General features: G+C 40.4%; 1 protein-coding gene across 1 annotated transcript in view; it reads right to left on the bottom strand.

Annotated features, from left to right (window-relative positions):
• LOC120032675 (VPS10 domain-containing receptor SorCS3-like) overlaps positions 1–4,961 on the bottom strand; it is a 228,475-nt gene extending 223,514 nt beyond the window's left edge. The window contains exon 1 of the mRNA XM_038978873.1: positions 4,233–4,961. Coding sequence (XP_038834801.1) covers positions 4,233–4,961 — 729 coding nt within the window. The remainder of the gene's footprint in view (positions 1–4,232) is intronic.
• Between the last annotated feature and the right edge of the window lie 9,136 nt (positions 4,962–14,097).

Raw genomic sequence — 14,097 nt, 5'->3', positions numbered from 1 at the left:
TATGTAATGTGATTGTAATTGACCTTGAATCTGTTGTAATGCAGGCATCAATGCAGCATCAATGCAGGCATACTGGGTAAATGTGTGGCTATCAAACGCTGATAAGCCAACTGTAGTTACGTTAAACTACCTTATTCAGTAGGTCTTGGAGAGCAGTTATGACAAGGAGTTTCATGACCTGGCCCGACCAGGGAAAGTTCACTAAGGTAAAACGAGGACCCTATATATAATTCCATCACCTTTCACATGTTTCTCTCAATCCAGTTCATTAACTAGATAATAAATGACATGCATGTAGTCAATCTTGATAAAGCGACTAAACAAGATGCTAAACGCTAGCCTGAAAAGGTTGGGTCAAGTGCCAAGACGTTAGCTCTGGGGGGCAAGTCAAGACAAATCCTCCATTTAGTCATGGCATGACGTCTTGCCACCAAGCTTCACCACTTCCACTGCGGAGAGGAAACAAGGGCTGGGAAAACACATTTGTAAACATGAAGTAGACAAAGAGGGGAGGGGATGGAGGGATGAAAAGTGGAAGAGTCCCTTTGGAAGAGTGGATTATTTATCCCATCCTATCCTCCTCTCTTCCCTTCTTCCTCCAGAGCAGTTAGTTCCTCCATAGCGGTAGGTAGCAAAATAGTGCCACTTTACAAGCCATTAGCATCACTAAATGGAAGGGAAGCCATCCAAGGGGTGAGAAGAGACACAGACAGGGCTAGGAACAAGCCACCTGTGTACATCCTAAATCATGTTCCAGGCCTCTGCATGGATGCCAAAGCTGTGTCTAGCTATGCCAACCAACTACACCACCCTCTCCTCACTGTTGGTGGGTGCAGTAAGGGGGTTGGCAAACAACAATATTCTTCCATACGAGTGGATGTTGTTGACTAAGGAAGTTCATTTCAGTTCATTCCAATTAATTTCAGTTTGTAAAATTAATTTCAGTACATTTCAGTTGAGTTCAGTTCATTTCATTTCAGTTTAGTTCAGTTTATTTCATTTCAGTTGAGTTCAGTTCATTTCAGTTGAGTTCAGTTCATTTCAGTTTAGTTAAATTCATGTCAGTTGAGTTCAGTTAATTTCAGAACAGTTCAATTCATTTCAGTTTATTATGAGGGGAAGAATCCATGTGTACTAACATATTCCTTCGTTCAGGTTGAGGAGCCACGTGCTTGAGTCTACTAAATGTACTGCAATTATTGAAGAAATTAAATGTCTCCAATTATGGTCCATGCAGTATGCCAACAGTATAGTTAATGAATGTGCATGAAAGAGTTCCACATGTGCAGTAGATTACTGTAGCCTTACAAAATGGGTCTCTTAAACTACTTTGTGTGTGTGTGTGTGTGTGTGTGTGTGTGTGTGTGTGTGTGTGTGTGTGTGTGTGTGTGTGTGTGTGTGTGTGTGTGTGTGTGTGTGTGTGTGTGTGTGTGTGTGTGTGTGTGTGTGTGTGTGTGTGTGTGTGTGCATCTATTAGCTCTCTGAAAGAGATGTGGGCATTTCAAAAGACCAGCTCACTACATTGATAACCTGCCAGATATATAATGAACTCTCCTTACATTAAAGACCACTCACAGAGTCCCAATCTGCATCTTATGCAAATTCATATTTAGATTTTCCCCACTGGATGTATGAAGAACAAAGAGAAAACCGTGTGTTGTATCATGAAGAAAAAACATCAAGATAAAAAAATGGCCATATATCCTGCCAAGGCAGGCAGATTTTCCTGCACTATTGACATATACAGTATGTAGATATTCACTACCAGCGAAGTGCATTACTGGAAGCAAAGACTTCAAAAGCGAGTGGATGGATGAAATACATTATCAAGGTTGAAAATCACTTAGGAAAGTGGCTTTTATGATAGTAATGATAAGCATGAAGCACAATAATGGCGGCCATTTTGGATCCACACTGGCAGGAAGAAGGAAACCTGCCATTAAATTCATAAACACCACTGAGAATGAGAAACTCGACACTCAGCCCATAGGGAGGCTTTCTCCCCATAGGGAGGCTAGTATCCACCCAGGGCTCAAGCACACAGACAGACAGAGAAGAGACCACATTAGCCTTGTCTACATGCCTCAGAGGGTACAACCTGCCTTGGGGAACAGAACACACCATAACACCTCTACTACCCAGGTCACCCTAGAGGAGTAGTGGCACAGGGCACAACACAGCTCAGGGAGCACAAGCAGAGCATTCTGAGTAGAAGTCAAAAACAAAAAAAAGTAAAAGAGGGAAAGGGAGTGTGGTGGCACATCGACAACTGAGTGAATCCATGGATGAGGCCAGAGTAGACTCGTTCAGCCACCCACCCCCACAACACACACACACCAACCCTAACTGCTGTGGTTAAGTTAGAGTTAGAGGACTTCAGGCTCCATCAGGCCGTCCTTGAGGGCTTAATTCATCACCCATTCAATCATGGTCTAAAACCCAATGAAGATAAAGTAGTCCAGTACTAGAGTCTGAGAGCTGGAGAAAACATGCTTGAATAGGCAGTCAATCCCCCTTACCTGGCCATAAGAAAATATTTCAAAATGGATGCCTGTTTCCGTCTTCAAGATAACTATTACAGATTTACAGCTGGGGGAACAGAGGCAGGGAGTTGGGCTGGCTGTGGTAGACAATACACCCAGAAAAACACACACACACACACACACACACACACACACACACACACACACACACACACACACACACACACACACACACACACACACACACACACACACACACACACACACACACACACACACACAGAGCCAAGCTTCTATAAGATGATTCATCTGTGTCATAACAACCATTTATTTATTAGAAACCTGAAGTATTAGCCAGAACAGGGACAGGTCCTATCATTAACATGACCTACACGTTCCATAGAGACCTCAGTTAAAGTACAAGCTGTCTTCACTCACAGAGGATGAGACAGGTTGTAGTGCATCACCAATTACTACCCTTATGTAGACTGACAGATGTTGGTGGCAGAACAACATTTATGGATCAAAATCAGATATGACATACCAGTTCTCCTCTGTGCAGTTGTAAAGCTGCTATTACGGGCTCATAGCCTGCCAATCAATGACATTGTATTATTGACCATCACCACAGGTATTGATCACATAGGCCAAGGCATATTAAGAACAGTGGTCTACGTGCTGTGAATGTTTGCTAGGGAAGTTCAGGCTTCACAAGGGTCCTTCCCTGGATGATTCCATTAGAGACCATTGTCTCAGGCTCTGTATCCCTACACCACTGCAGATGCAGCTTTTGGGAAGCATAATGATAAGTCTCTCGTACATTGTACGCCACCCTTTGGAGTGTCTGTGTAAGTGCAGGTAACAAGTGCACCGATTATTAATTTGAGGAGCGAGGCATTATTCTGAATAGGATTTACTCTGGTATGATGATAGTTTGCAGATTCATTCATAAAAAAATCCATATAAATGGTAAATATGCATATAAAGTCCACATAATTCATAGGCATAGAATATAATTATTAAACTAGGCCTATTAAATATTTGGCTTTTGTAAAGGAATTGTGAACATAGAAGCAACAGGAACAAGCCAGCAATTCAGAGGACCACATAGGCTTGCTTTCATTCAATGCGAAATTTCGTTATTACAAGTAAAGAGTTCAAATAATTCATATCCACGTCAAAAATATTTACAAATCTGCCCGATCAATTAGCCTAGATTTGATGAAAAATATCGGATCCAAAGCGACATATAAACGATCTATAACAAAACATATATATTGCAAAATACAGGACACGTTAACGATTATAATTTATTTCAGTCGTATTCATTACATATAAATGAACTAAAAGTAGTGGAATTCACTGGTCAGAGTAACCTATATGCGCAAGTATAGTGAGTGTTTTCCAACCGCTATGTGAAGCAGTGCTGCTATCGGTATGGCACGGGCACGGAGTCTGCAGCAAGCAAGCATATCTCCGTGTGCAATAGCAATACCAGTCCAACCGGGCCCCGAATGCTTCTGGAGGTGCTGAAACCTATGTGGGATATTGCCCTGCTGTGCCCAACTGAACCAATGCACCTGTTACAGTGGACAAATAACTCGCTAAAACAAGCGAATATTTGCACAAAACAGTTTGGATATAATAAGCCTTTACAGTCCTTGGCGAAACGTAGTGCTTCATAATATAAAATGGTTTATTTTGTGAAATACAAATACACATGACAAATGGTGAATAATCATCACTTACGCTGCTGTTTTGCCCTGACCAGTAAACCACTGCGTGGTTATGCGCTGAGTCCCCGGTCAAGGCGAAAGTAGTGCTGCTTAGTTTGGGATCATCTCCTCTGGAAGTCCCTCGACCCTCGTCCCTGTTCCACTTGAATTCGGATCGGCCCAGTCTGTGTCCGTCCAGTAACGGACCAGGACTCCTTCTCTCATCTGATGTCTCTCCTTCTAAACCGGGGCGACCGGTCCTAAAGCTCTCCCTAAACTCGGGAGGTTCGGGACCGCTTCGCTTCGCTCTCCGTAACGCAACATCCTCAGCATCATCAGTGACTTTACCCAAATCATTCACCCCAATATTATATTCATCACGGTACCTTTCTTCGTTTTCACTAGACCCAGTTAAATCTTCCAGAGCGACTTTTGGGGTAATTCCATCGTCATTGAATCTCGGCTCATTCACAAGAACACCTGCCTGTTGGGTGTCGCTTGGTACTCCAGTATTTTGGTCAGTAACTCCGAGTAGCTGGCGCTCCAGCAGGACCTGTTCCAGAGCTTTGGCCGCCTGCCTCGTACCATCAGCCGCGTGCGTACCGATATCCAGCTGTAATTCCTTCAGGTGTAGCTGGACCGGTGACTGGCACGATGCGCAAGTTATCTCCGCCTTGACATTTAGCTGGGTATGAGCGGAGATCAGAAGCCAGGTACACAGAGTTAAGTGCAAGCCTGGGCAGAAGCCAAGCCAAGTATCCATTGCTGGTATAGTTAGAGATTTTGGTCCAACACACGGAGCGGGAAAACCTTATCCAACCGAGGACCAACTCCTCCCGAAGTCGGTGAGATTGTTGGGGTATTTAGAAAAGCGCTCTTCAGCTAAACTGTTCACGTTCAAGGAGCTGGTCGCGGGAGCCACCACATAGGGGAGGAGCTGTATCGAAGCCGAGCTGCCGAATGTGCGCCCGGATGAGAGGGAGACTGTGAGAGAACGCGAACGCAAGAGTGAGAGGAGAGCGAGCGCTGAGAACGGGAGAGAGCGAGAGAGAGAGAGAGATGCGCCGTGGCTTTCACACTGGTGGTGATAGCCCATTAGTAATCGAATATGATATGACCGATAAATACATATTCAACATAGCTTTCAGCAGAGAGATAACATCTGACAATGTTCATATCAAAGTCAAATCAATGGTGTCAATGTATAACGATGCTTGATGTGATTAGGGACCAGGATGTCCAACACATTATAGTCTTCATAGTGCTTCAGAACTCATTATTTTTATTAACCCGAATCAAAGTAATTGGTTTTTAATGTAGTCCTGTCCAAAGGAAACTGTATTTCCTGAAATGCATCAAAATTACTTTAATGTAGCAGGTGCTCTGACACCTTAGACTCTTGCCAATTAGATGTTCCATTATGCCATGACATAAAGGTTAATGTGCGCACAGAGGGAATTATTAGCGCAATAAAGCAATGGCATTTTTTAAAGATCAGCAGCCGAATAAAAATGATGTTTGTGCAACCAGAACATTAAAGACATTGTCCAGTTATTAACTTGTTATTATTTGAGAAAAGGTATTAAAGTAACTGTCCAGTGTTTCCAGATTTCCATGAAATATGACCTACTACAATTACAATTACAATATGACTGAAATAGTTTTCCTTCGATTCTTTTTTAATGACCTATGCTTCTTTGTTGGAATGTTGTTGGCATACAACAACAACAGAACTATGTGGCGTATTCTGGTCATGAAAAATACTCATGTGAATAGACCACTGATTGGCCAGCTCGTCCGCTGATCCAGACATCATCCTCCGTTAGGAAATAGAAAGCATATTTTAAACTGTATGTTTGAGATAGCAGTTTGAGGTGTGGTTTGTTATAGGTCTATGTTATAGACCTGTGCGCAATGCTTGTATCTCTGCATGCTCAAGAAAAGAAACAATCTTGTCATCATTTTCATTTATGTCTCATGACAGCCAACAGACGCGACCAGAAATGAACGAGCCGCACACGGCTGAGTCGAGTCTGACGGCATATAGCTGGCGGCACAGCCCAGCACCGTACTGGGCTGGGGCATTCAAATTGAGCTCTAGTGTGCGTGCAGAGAAGGCCCAGCGCAGAATCAATACGGTGAATTGGGCGGATTTGGCAAGGAATTAGGCTATTCCCAGTAGTAAAACACAACCAGCGCCAAAAGGAGAGAGTCCGGTGGACAGGGCGGGAGGTATAGAGGGATTGATGGATTTGGACAAAGACACCAGGTGTTTATCAACCCAAGACTTAAGAAGCAGCCAAAGTGTGAAAAATTATAACACATCAAATCAAAATCAAATCAAATCCCATTGGACATTTCAAAACTGAATGCAGCCTACCAATTTCTTATAGAATCTAGCCTACATCACAGAAAACCCTAAGACATAGAAATATGCAGAATGTCCTTCATATCTATAATACATTAGCAGTGGATGGGAGAATCAGACAGAATCCACAGGTTCATGACCTCCAATGACGTCTGGTATAGCGATAAACTTGAATATGTTGTGGTCTCGTTGTGGTCAAGATGGCTAAAACCACTGCACCTCCAAATGGCTCCACGCCATAGAGGAAATAACAAAAGTTTTAACTCAAATGGCACCCTATTCACAAATGGTTCTTGTCAAAAGTTCACTCTTAGAAATATTGGTGACTCGAGGAACCCTGGAAATCCTCAAGGAACCCTGGAGATCCTCAAGGAACCTCTGGAGATCCTCAAGGAACCCTGGAGATCCTCAAGGACCCCTGAAGATCCTCAAGGAACCTCTGGAGATCCTCAAGGAACCCTGGAGATCCTCAAGGAACCATTGTTAGTCAATGGTTCATATTTGCACCTTCAGTTAGTTCAGGGGTTCTTGGAGGAATATTTCATGGTTCAATGAAGCAACGGGTTCTTCCTAGAGTGGAGGCGTGGCTTAGTAGGGGCATGGCTTTAACTTCTAGTTCCTCCCAAACCCGGATACGGGAGCACCCCCACCAGTAAAAAGGCTGACTAGCATAGCCTAGCATAGCGTCACAAGTAAATACTAGCATCTAAATATCATTAAATCACAAGTCCAAGACACCAGATGAAAGATACACTTCTTGTGAATCCAGCCACCATTTCTGATTTTTAAAATGTTTTACAGGGAAGACACAATATGTAAATCTATTAGCTAACCACGTTAGCAAAAGACACAATTTTTCTTACTCCACCATATTTTCACTCCATCAGTAGCTATCACCAATTCGACCAAATAAAGATATAAATAGCCACTAACCAAGAAAAAACTTCATCAGATGACAGTCTGATAACATATTTATTGTATAGCATAGGTTTTGTTAGAAAAATGTGCATATTTCAGGTATAAATCATAGTTTACAATTGCAGCCCCCATCACAACTCTCACTAAAATGACTAGAATAACTACAGAGACCATCGTGTATTAGCTAATTACTCATCATAAAACATTTCTTAAAAATACACAGCGTACAGCAATTGAAAGACACAGATCTTGTGAATCAAGACAATATTTCAGATTTTCTAAGTGTTTTACAGCGAAAACACAATATATCGTTATATTAGCTTACCACAATAGCAAACCAGACAACAGCATTGATTCCAGCCAAACATAGCGATAACGTATTCACCACCAAAATAAATTAATTTTTCACTAACCTTCTCAGAATTCTTCAGATGACAGTCCTGTAACATCATATTACACAATCCATATAGGTTTTGTTCGAAAATGTGCATATTTAGCAGCACAAATCGTGGTTATACAATGTGATCAGTGGCAACAGGTCATGCATTCTGGCCGGCGCCATCTTGTAAAGGCACCTAATCTAATCAATAAATAATCGTAAACTTGACAAAAAAATACAGGTTGGACATCAAATGAAAGATGCATTAGTTATTAATGCAACCGCTGAGTTAGATTTTTAAAATTAACGTTACTAGACATACAGTGTGCGTTACAGCCAGACTAGTGCCGCAATAATGGCGGACAAATCCGTTTACATTTTTCCACATAAATACGGAATAACATCATAAATAGCTCTTACTTTTGGACGAGCTTCCATCAGAATCTTGTGCAAGTGGTCCTTTGTCCAAAAGAATCGTTGCTTGGTTGTAAAACGTCGTCTTCAACTTCGGAATTAGCAGCTAAGAATAGCTATGTGGCCACAGCATGCCCAAATCCTCAAAACGCAATACTAAGGAAATTCCGAAAATAGCAATATACTCGCATAAACTGATATAACTCGGTTTAAAATAACTTCGTTATGATGTTTCTAACACCTATATCGAATTAAATTACAGACGGATATATCTAAGGTCGATAACTGAGCGTTTCAAAATGCCATCCTGAGGTCCTGCTTTGCGCAATGACGAACGTCGAAAAGAGAGCTCCCCTCGTTCCTTGGCCTTTTATAAACTCTGAGAACTACGTAGAAACTCCATTCCACTTCTCATTGGTTACTGACATCCAGGGGAAGGCGGGTGCAGTTCATGTCGACCCATAGGATACATACAGAGCTTTAAACTGATCTGAGAACAGAGCCTCATTTTCAGACCTTCGCAGTTCCTGTCATGGATTTCGCTGCAGAAAGAGTTCTGGTTCACCCACAGACATAATTCAAACGGTTTTAGAAACTAGAGATTGTTTTCTATCCAATAGTAATAATAATATGCATATTGTACAAGCAAGAATTGAGTACGAGGCAGTTTAATTTGGAGACCAATTTTTCCAAGATCGAAATAGCACCCCCCATAGGCTCAAGAGGTTTAAGTTATACACTATACTGTATATACAAAAGTATGTGGACACCCCTTCAAATTAGTGGACTCCAGGTCCACAATAAATGTTTGTTTTGTTCGAAAAAATCCGTTATTTATGTCCAATTGTTAGCGCGTTTGGTAAACATATCCAAACGCTAATTCTGGTCAGCTTCATATCGGACAAAAACTTCAAAATGTGATATTACCGGTCGAAGAAACATTTCAAACTAAGTACTGAATCAATCATTAGGATGTTTTTAACATATAGCTTCAATAAAGTTCCAACTGGAGTATTCTTTGTTCTCTTCGTGAGCCATGGAACGGCAGTGGCTTGCATGAGGAAGTGTAATGTTACGTGAGTGGCTGCTTGATGGACACCTGACTGATTCTGCTCTCATTCTCTCCCACAACACCATAGAAATCTCATTGGAATTTCTATTGATTGCTGACATCTAGTGGAACCCCTAGGCAGTGCAACCCCAGTCCTACGTCATTTGGATTTCTTTAGGGACTCTGTTGAATACAATCTCAGATTTCTGACTTCCGGTTTTGATTTCAACTCAGGATTTTGCCTGCCAATATGAGTTCTGTTAATCTCAGAGAAATAATTCAAACAGTTTTAGAAACTTTGGAGTGTTTTCTGTCCAATATTAATAATAATATGCAAATATTAGGAACTATGACTAAGGAGCAGGCCGTTTGAAATGGGCACCTTTCATCCAAGCTACTCAATACTGCCCCTGCAGCCATGTCATTCCTGTTCATCTATTTTGTTGTATTGCCACAACATGTTAAAGTTGAACACTGACCGTTTTGTAGCTTTCATGAGTACATGCACACTAATAATTCAATGTTAAATTGATTGTGGCAGTAGGACGAGTATAGATATAGTCATGGAAACATTTTACTCTGCTTAGCTTAATCAGCGTACAGTCAAAATGGAAGTAAGCATACGCAAATTAAAACACCTGGTTTTCTGAGCAATATTTCAAACTATTGGGACATGTAAACAGCTTCATCGGCATTCCAGCTGTGTATTTTAGTTGCATATGTGCAAACTCTGGTAGCGCAAGCATCCATCTATATGTGCAGTGAAGTGAATTCTGAAAAAACTGAAAGTATTTGTGATGGACATTTTTCTGTTTGTGCTTTAATAATGACCAATTTCTGTGTTCTCTTCATGTTCTTTTCTAATAACCCATTTCTGTGTTCATGCAAGTGACTGATTGAACGAATCCTCACTATCAGTATCTGCAATTTGGCAGTACGCCCAGAACCTTGTCTTGAGAAAGGGATATCTCAGTCTCAAGGTCTCAGTTTAGAGAGAAGAAGCCTCGTGAGTTATTGGTCTGTCACATGCATGACCCAGTATTGGTCTGTCACATGAATGAAGCAAATGTTAATGATGAATTAATTATGAATGATGAATAAGCTAAATCATGCAAATATAACTTGTTTGTCTCTGTGTAAGAATTTCCATGACACTTTGGCATCAACGAACAGGATGATTGATTCTGTCTGTGGAGCTTTCCAGTGGGGGCTGCGAGTAAAACTTGTGGCGCATTTTATGAAGCGTGAGGGAAATTCCCGTCTGACCAAAAGACAACGAGACCCACCCAGACCCTTGCTGTGAGCTGCCCAGGAGGAGACACATCATTTGTGAACATTTGAGGGACGGCAACTTATTTCAGTAAGTCAAAGTATGTAAAAAAAAAAATAACAATTACATTTAAAGCGAGTAACGCATAAAAAGGCCCCTATTGTCATATAGAGAGAAGGCTATTCACTAGTCTTATGAGAAGACTAGAGCGAGGGCGTAACGGTTGCCTAGAAAGCCCTGCTGACAGCTGCTTGTAGGCATGTATAAGAAATGTCTACGTGGTGTTCAGCCACTACAAATAACACAAGGTGCTTTTGAACACAGGGTGTTATTTATATGTATGTGTTATTTATATGTATAGGAAGTAGCGGCAAGAGAACCATTGAAGATATATATGGTGCATAGGAAGTAACGACAAGAGAATCATTGAAGGTGCACATGGGGTAATAAGAGTGATCACTGAGTGTGTTTGGGAATAGTACTAAGTGAATGTGGATGTGAAAGTTGTGTGATTGTGAGATATGGCATATTAATCTGATTGAAATGTTGATAATAAATTAATTGAAAGTATTACTTTTATGTTTGAAATTTGGATAATAAGCTGATTGATTGAAATATGTATGTTAAGCTGATATACATTTTCATAACAAGAGATTGAAATATGGATAATAAGAGATTTTTGCTATTAAGTACTGAGTGAATGAGAGCTTTCAGGGGACTGGCTCCAGTATGAAAGCGGTAATATGAGAGAGTGTGTATCTGAATGGATACCCCAAACAGTTCTGTGAGCTGAGTTTTTTTATCTAAATGTTATCTACGGTTATTGTATATCTATAGGAAGTGGAGGCAAGCTAGTCTTAGGAGAAGGCTAGCATTAGGGCAGGAGGCTCGATTAACAATTGTCTGTTGGCATTTATAAGTGAAGTGTCTACGTGGTCAGAGAACCACTGATAATAGCACATGGTGTTATTGTAGGCATTTAGAGTCGTAGATGCACATGAGTGGTGTGGATGTCTGTAGGCATTTATGATCTTTAACGTTATAAAGGGATTCTGTATGAAGATATGAAAGGAGAAAGTACAATTCCCGAATATGCTGTTAAATAGAACAATTAGTGTAAATATCTAAACCCCTGTATGAATAGAATACTAGTCTAAAGGAGGAATTGGTGAAGAAAATGATGCTTGGTTTCTAGAGATTTGATAAAGTAACAATGGAAAAAAGTAATAATAATTATTATATACAATTTGCGCACCCACACATAGACGTACGTAGGTGGTGTAAAAAGTATTCTGAGAAATGTTCAGAGTGGTCCCTTTATGGATAATTTGATAAAGATACGGTTAAATCATTGTATGACTGTCTAAAGAGTCTGGGAAATAGAGTCTCAGACAAAGATTGGCGTATATCGGCTATTGGTAAATGTACGGGACTTGACTTACCCCTAACCAATAAAACTATAAATAGAACCAATGAATGTTGAACATGATTTTCTGTTAACTAAAATCAAGGCTACAATTTATTGTACTCCGGATGGAGTTTTCGTTGATATCCAAAATGATGACGCTCTAAACCAATTTGTGAGTAGGCAAAATGGAAACTGCATCTATTTTCCTGTCTATACTGTCTCAGGTGCCAGACTTATTATGGACATAGCGCGCCATCTATAGGGTACTGATAGAGAGTGCCAGACCAGTTAATACATATCAATCCCTCCAAGCATTGCAAATTAATCTTAAAATAATAGACATTTAACCTCTCTGGGATATTCGGGATGCTAGCGTCCCACCTCAACAACAGCCAGTGAAATTGCAGGGTGCCAAATTAAAAACAACAGAAATCCCATAATTAAAATTCCTCAAACATACAAGTATTTTACACCATTTTAAAGATACACTTGTTGTAAATCCAGCCACAGTGTCCGATTTCAAATAGGCTTTACGACGAAAGCAAACTAAACGATTATGTTAGGTGAGTGCCCATTCACAGAAAAACACAGCCATTTTTCCAGCCAAAGAGAGGAGTCACAAAAAGCAGAAATATAGATAAAATGAATCACTAACCTTTGATGATCTTCATCAGATGACACTCATAGGACTTCATGTTACACAATACATGTACGTTTTGTTCTGTAAAGTTCATATTTATATCCAAAAATCTCAGTTTACATTGGCGCGTTATGTTCAGTAGTTCCAAAACATCCGGTGATTTTGCAGAGAGCCACATCAATTTACAGAAATAGTCATCATAAATGTTGATGAAAATACAAGTGTTACACATTGAATTTTAGATCCACTTCTCCTTACTGCAACCGCTGTGTCAGATTTCAAAAAAACTTTACTGAAAAAGCAAACCATGCAATAATCTGAGTAAGGCGCTCAGACGACAAATCAACCCAAAGAGATATCTGCCATGTTGGAGTCAACAGAAGTCAGAAATAGCATTATAAATATTCACTTACCTTTGATGATCTTCATCAGAATGCACTCCCAGGAATCCCAGTTCCACAATAAATGTTTGTTTTGTTCGATAATGTCCATCATTTATGTCCAAATTCCTCCTTGTTGTTCGCGCGTTCAGTACACAATCTAAACTCACGACGTGCGTGCAAGTCCAGCGGAAAGTACGGACGAAAAGTCCAAAAAGTTCAGTTACAGTCCGTAGAAACATGTCAAACGATGTATAGAATCAATCTTTAGGATGTTTTTAACATAAATCTTCAATAATGTTCCAACTGGAGAATTCCAGTTTTAGAAACTTCAGAGTGTTTTCTATCCAAATCTACTAATAATATGCATATCCTTGGATCTTGGCCTGAGTAGCAGGCAGTTTACTCTGGGCACGCTTTCATCCGGACGTGAAAATACTGCCCCCTACCCCAAAGAAGTTAATAAGTGTTAAGTAACAAATTGAATGGTAATTGGCTTTCAGATAGCACTCTAATAACACAATGTCTTAGTAATTTGAAGAAGTAAATGTTGCAATATAAGGTCACATGACGAACAGAGGGATTGAGCATTGGGACTGATATTAAATTAGCGGCCGCTATCTGGTGTTTGGGTTAGAGATAAGTTTCCTGTGGAACAATAGATAGCCACCAGTACTCACTGAAAAAAAACAGTTTGTAAGGGACACAGTGGGGACATTTGGGACAGAGGTATGAATAGTATGGGTAAGAGATGGTTTTGAACATTTCCAATTATTATTATTATTACTCAATGCTATAGTTTGGGTAGCAGCAGTGATTGAAGTAAGAAGGTCATCTAAAACAGTAATTTGTTTCATTAAACGTAGAACTGTTTCCAGAATTGAAGTAGTGTAACGATCGTCGTATTGTGAAAGAGAGGAGGACCAAATCGCAGCATGGTATGTATCCATATTTATTTGAATACTTATTTTACACGAACAAAAACAATAAACAAAACGAAACCAACGACGCTACAGTCCTGAACATGTGAACCTATAAAACAAAGAACGCAACGAACAGGAACAATCACCC

The sequence above is a fragment of the Salvelinus namaycush genome, chromosome 39 (assembly GCF_016432855.1).
Source record: "Salvelinus namaycush isolate Seneca chromosome 39, SaNama_1.0, whole genome shotgun sequence".
NCBI lineage: Eukaryota > Metazoa > Chordata > Actinopteri > Salmoniformes > Salmonidae > Salvelinus > Salvelinus namaycush.
This window is presented reverse-complemented; position numbering and strand designations above follow the sequence as displayed.